The sequence below is a fragment of the Hypomesus nipponensis genome, chromosome 4 (assembly GCF_054491055.1).
Source record: "Hypomesus nipponensis isolate SF chromosome 4, ASM5449105v1, whole genome shotgun sequence".
NCBI lineage: Eukaryota > Metazoa > Chordata > Actinopteri > Osmeriformes > Osmeridae > Hypomesus > Hypomesus nipponensis.
In genome coordinates, this window is record NC_140364.1 from 10601457 (window position 1) to 10607518 (window position 6062).

A 6062-nucleotide genomic window follows, 5' to 3' on the forward strand; every position below is an offset into this window, starting at 1 on the left:
CATTGGGTGTTAAACTGACCTGAGAAATACATTTTTGTGAGTCATAAGGTCGGTCTGCCTGTCGCCACTCCCATTGTAAATACTGCTTTATTTTCTATACTCACTGCATCTGTAGCAGGATCTAACCAATGACTGAAAGCCTCGCCAGACTTGTTGTCTAGTTCACAGATCAGATTATATTATCCTCTTTGTATACAATGCAGACTTGGACAATGTAACGTTGCAATACATGTTTTTTGTGAAGAATTGGTATAACAAAGTGCCCCCTGCAGTTTTAATCGCATTAGCATGATCAATATTACAGTAGTATAGCTTCTGAACATTGACCTCAGCCATTGCACATAAGAACCCCTTAAACAAGGTCACCTACTCTTTCCTTTAGTCTAGACACACTAAAACCCTTCAATGCATTAGACATCACATGACATCATCCTTTGGATAAGGAGGAAATTTGAGCTCAAACTAACTTACCCCTCTCAGACACACCGGCTCCCACACTTCCAACCAATGTTTTTTAATGAGTGTTATTTCTGAGGTTCACCACTAAGATGATAGTATGTTTACAATCCATCCCCCTTTCCGCCTTTCCAATCACTCAAAGTTGTGTAATAAAAACCACTAGCCAAATGTTATACCTTTTCTTGTTATGCTGTGATTCTTGCCCCTTTCTATCTATACCTTTGTATGTAACCGCTGTGTAACAATGGCCAATAATAAATTATACTGTGATGCAAACACGCTGCAACTGTTCTGTGGTCTCCTGGTGTGTGTGTGTGTGTCTGTGCGCATGTGTGTGTCTGTGTGCGAGTGTGTATTTTTACAGGCGTCTAAGGTCTAAGGTAAGAGGGAGGAGGCAGGAAGCGGAGAGGATGGAGAGAGAAACAGAAGCAGGTAATGTACGTAGGTAGGTGAGGGAGGGGGTGGAGGATGGAGGGGGGATGGGGGGGGACAGGTGATATTTAAGCTGCTGTCAGACTCTCTCCCCATCCGTCTTCCCCTTGGCTCTATCTCTATCTCCCTCTTCGTCAGAAACAAAGGAGGCCCTCCATCAGCAGTCAGGTAAGACGGCCAGCCTAGAGGAGAGAGGCACTCAGTCCCTTTCTCCTGTATCTGATAACTGACTGCATGCTTGGATCAACCGAACACATGTTTTAACAGGTATGCCTTGTGGAGGAAGAGTAGAGAGGGTTTTTGGATGAAAAGATTGCAAAATAGATTAGGATACAGAGCGATAGGAGATGTTGAATGAACGTAGTTTGTCGTAGTTTGACAAGTCAAAAGGTTTTTAAAGGACAGATGAGTTTAAGATGCTGTAGGTAATCATTAGGAGGCTGATTTGCAACTGCCAATATACATCAAAATAGTCAATAAGTTACTATTATTATGATATGTTTTATGTACAAAGTGAATGCTCTCAATTATGTTCTTAATAAGGAAGACTTTATGACCTAAAGCACTGAAAAAGTACACTCCTCAGTATCCTATGCAATATTTAATACAGTCAACATTTTGGTCACCATGGTATCCTTTTGTATTGTGTCGGTCATTGTGACAACTGACCCCTACAGATTTTCCAGTCAACTGTTTCTCTTCTTCTCTTGTTTTCTCTCCTCTTCTCTTCTAATCTCTTCTCTTGTCTTTTGTGTTCTCTTCTCAATCTTTTATCATCACTTGGAATGTTCCATGATAAACATTTAATTACAGTAGTTAAATCAACCAATTTAGTTTTCAGAATTTCTATAGCAAGAATCACAAATATGTCAATGTTACATTTATCGTATTATTGAATATTACTGTGTGTGTATGGTTGTGTGTGTGAGTGTGGTGCCTGTGCACCAGTGTGTATGTGTATGTGTGTGTGCGTGCATGCATGCGTGTGCACCAGTTTGTGTGTAAGGGCACCTCAGGTTACTTGTCTCCCTCTTGTTTGAGATTACTCGGTAGTTGATCTACATTTTAACAGTTTCATGTTTCACGGGTGGTTTCCACCCAAACATTGGGATTCACTGTTCCATGGCCAACATAGGTAGATAGCATATTCCAAACTCGAGACCTGTTCTGTAACAACAACAATTTTACTATCTAAAAGTAAAAATAACTAAATTGAAATTGGAATAATGTATCAGTAGAGAAGTGATTCTGGAACGTTTCTCAATGCAAGGTCTTTCACCTTAGGATACTATCTTTGTGAGTTAGTGTCGTTGACAATGAACTATCTGTGTCTGTGTGTGCACAGTCTCTCCACGAAAACCAGCTCAAGAAGATTCAAGATGCCGGAAACAATGTGTGTAAGACAGTTGCTTTTCAAAAGCCCGCCCTGTCCCTTTTCAACCTCAAAATCTTTCCAGTATCAAACCAAGTAAGGTTACATACAATACACACAAACAGCAGCCCCCAGTGGGGCCGGGCATAGCCTCCTATCTGTCATCTGACCTTTGTAGTCAACTGGGACAGCTTCTACCCTTTCCTTCCATCCGCCAGGCATGTCTCTGTCACTCTTTCTGGGAGGTGGCTTCAACCCCGTCTGGCATGTGATCGCACATGCGGTTGGGACTGGAGCGAGCATCCTACGACAGAGTCTGATCTATGACCTCTCCCACCCCCCCCGACCCCTTCCACCCCTTTAGCATGTCCAAGGAGCCCACTACCAACCTGGAGAGTGCCATGCAGATGTTGATCAAGACCTTCCACAAGTATTCAGGGAAGGAGGGGGACAAGTATACTCTGAGCAGGGGTGAGCTGAGGGAGCTATTAACGGAGGAGCTGGGGAGTTACCTAGGGGTAAGAGGAGAGCACAAACACACATTTCACATTTGCACAAACACACGTCACACACATGCACAAACATGCACTTGCATACCGACTGTGCCGACCAGGCATGCTGCACATGTGCATTCACAGGTACACGCAAACACTGAAAATATCTGACATTCTTACCCTTATCTCCCCCACCCACCCACCCTCCCTCACCCCCACCCACCAGAACGCTAAAGATAACGACGGGGTAGAGAAGGTGATGAATGACCTGGACGCCAACAATGACGGAGAGGTGGACTTCACTGAGTTTATCATCCTCATGGGGGCGCTGACTGTCGCCTGCAACGATTTCTTCCTGGAGTTCAAGCAGGACGAAAAACCGGCAGGCACGGCTGCGACAACAGAGGGGGAGAAGAAGGAGTGAGGCGGTGGGGGAGGGAGGGGTGGGGGTGGGGAGGGAGGGAACGAGGGTGGAGATGGATGGAAAATGGATGGAGGGCAATGAACTGTTGAAGAAAGGAAAGTTGGGATGCAGGGTCAACAAGAGGGTGGTCTCACGCAATGTCCTGATGTAGAAGTTAAGATGAGGGATGGGGGTCATTCCTGTGCAGAAGGAAAGGGATGATTTTGTGTCATGTGGATATTCAGAAGGAGCTGTGTGTTCTCTTTGTCTGCAAACATATTTCCCAGCACAGATACGGAATCACTGACACAGTTCTTGTGTAGGTGATTGTTACTTAATTCAAGGTATGAGTGAGGATTGTCCCTTTAGAAGACCAAATGTATCTACTCAGATGATGTGTTGTATATTCAGACAAATTGTGCTATGGTTTGGTGAAAGTGAAGAATTAAGATAGATCGAAGGAAATTAAATGACAATGGTTTAATATCTCTTTCACATGAAAGACTTTCTGGGCGTCAAATCAAGTTATTATGTATTCAGTGTTGACCATATGAATATCATTTATCTCTTTCTTTGCAACTATTTTGTAATCTTTTTGGTAATAACCGCTGTGTTCTTCAACATATTAAACTTTACATTTACCCCAACCTAAATCAATACTCTTGTATTGTCTTTGTCCAAAACAACAATGTATGTGTGTTTGTCCGTGTGTATGGTGTGCGTGTGCAAGCATCCATGTGTGTGTGTGAGGATGTTTGGAGTGGGGATTCCCACAGAGTTAAACGCTCCAGCACACACATCCTGCCAACAATATCAAAACCTGTTCCCCCCCGAGTTAAGCTGACCCAGATGTTGAACTTGGAAGAGCAGAAAAGAACCAGGGAGGAGCACAATTTGCATGTGATCTTGAGAGTGCAACATTTTGGAGTACATGAGTTAACTAGCTTGGAAGGGCAATGCAGAAGTACAATTACAGAGGAATGCACATGCTCAGATTGTTGCGAGCCCCAGTCTGTCAGTCAAATAGAATGCAGCACTCTTATTGGCTTGTACCACTCTCAGTTGACTGAAAGTATGCAAAAGGATTGGTGAATCATAGACCTGCCTCTTCCTGGCAGAGTTCATCATCCTCATTCTTTTGCCGACAGCGCGTGACGTTGACAGGAGCTAAGTGATTGGAAGGTTCAAATCCTCAGCGCGGGTTGAGCCCTAGGGCCCTATGAACAGAGAACATTCATTCAAAAACAAACATCATTCTAAGGTAAAGGTGAGAGGAAATTGTGAGGTTACACAACTTTATTGGTCTTTTGTAGTTCAAATTAAAAGACACAAACATGTCAACCTGGTAAAACGGTCCAACATACCATTTAATGAGCTGAACATTAACAAATGCATGCAGAATGGAAATTAAGATGAGCCGTTCCAAGCACGGTGTAGAGTGATGTCATTTGAGCTCAATCATGTCAGAAAGCAACATGATAGATATTTTTCTACGTGACAGTTAGGCTCCACAAGGGTGTTCTGGGATCATGTGAATGATTTATTTAAAAATTTATAATTCACACCAATACTTTATTACACACAGAGAAACCAAAAGTTGGAACGAATGATGCCACGCCACTTACAAACACCTCAATCTAGAAAACACACTTGACCTTGGCCAGGGTCTTACCAGCAGGTTGACTTAATGGGACACCCCTGTCAGGTCCAGCCAGTGTAAACTAAGGAGGGGCAGGACACGAAGCCTGCCCATGTCAGGACACACAGACAGAAGCAGCAGATAAGGATGGCAGCAAAGACACTTCGGTTACCGCCAGCCAGGTCAAGCGACACCAAGATGTCAAACTGCCACGTCCCTCATCCAGCAGGTGGCCCCGTGCTGTTACACAAGCTGGGGAGGACTATGTCATATCAGTGTGTGTGTGTGTCAGTGTGTGTGTGTGTGTGTTTGTGTGCGTGTGTTTGTGTGTATGTATGTGTGTGTGCGTTTGGCAATCCCACAGACATTGCCAAAAATTTAATAATTAATCATTCAATTTGAGATCATGAAGACCGACAGGATCGAGTCTGTTATTTGTTCACCCATGAAGAATTTGAGAAGAAAACTTCTGGATAGCTTCCAGTGTTAGGGAAGCGTGAAATGGCATGCAACATTATGCTGTAAACTACAGCCTCATTTATGGCCTAATCAATGTATACGATCTAAGATCATTTCAATACCGTAGTCACTTGTTTGTCATCTAATTTTATTGCATCTCTTGGCGGATAGACAAAAATAAAGCAAACACTGAATCGCATAAAGAAACTCTTGGCATGTTGGCTTCCCACCCTGACATCAGGTCCAAACCCACATACCTCCAACCTTGTGACCTAAGCCTGACTCAGCTTTGGAGACAATGTCCTTCAGTACTCAAGGTGAGCCAGATGACAGCAGATGATCAGAGCCTGATACCAGTGATCGAGTGAGGAAGGTAAGGGAGAGGGGGAGAGACAGACAAACCAGAAGATGAGGAAGGAGAGAGGGATGGTGTCAATTCCTCGTTTTTCCTTTACGCTAAGTATCATTGGTGTAATGATACCACTCACACTTCAGCCACTTTTAGTGCTGCGTTTACCTCAAGTACACATTAAGTGAGTTGGCCACCTTCCTTGGCCACAGCGATGAATTCAATCCCTTACGAGACCCATTCCCCATCCTTTGAACTCTTAACCAGACTGTATTACATAGACTTTCGGTGGGCGACGCAAGCTACTGGAACACGGATAGATTTAATGAACCATCTAATCACCCGATACTGACAAAGTAATCAATTTTTCAGCAACATAGACACTTCAGAAGCAGGATGACATTCACACCATAATTCTGCTCTGAGGCATTGTTACATATGAATTAAGTATTAGT

The 6062-nt window shown here is 43.5% G+C and overlaps 1 protein-coding gene across 1 annotated transcript; it reads left to right on the plus strand.

The window, feature by feature from the left end:
- Window positions 1-2649: 2649 nt before the first annotated feature.
- s100s (S100 calcium binding protein S) lies at window positions 2650-3181 on the plus strand. Its single transcript, XM_084695466.1, has 2 exons — window positions 2650-2781; window positions 2984-3181. Exons 1-2 carry the CDS (start codon window positions 2665-2667, stop codon window positions 3179-3181), a joined length of 315 nt encoding a protein of 104 aa, XP_084551592.1. The 5' UTR covers window positions 2650-2664.
- Window positions 3182-6062: the final 2881 nt, after the last annotated feature.

Bases quoted from the DNA above. Each gene is read 5' to 3' on its own strand.
- s100s (XM_084695466.1), top strand. From the start codon at position 2,665: ATGCAGATGTTGATCAAGACCTTCCACAAGTATTCAGGGAAGGAGGGG. The intron at 2,782-2,983 runs GTAAGAGGAGAG...CCCACCCACCAG, and splicing joins AGCTGGGGAGTTACCTAGGG to AACGCTAAAGATAACGACGG.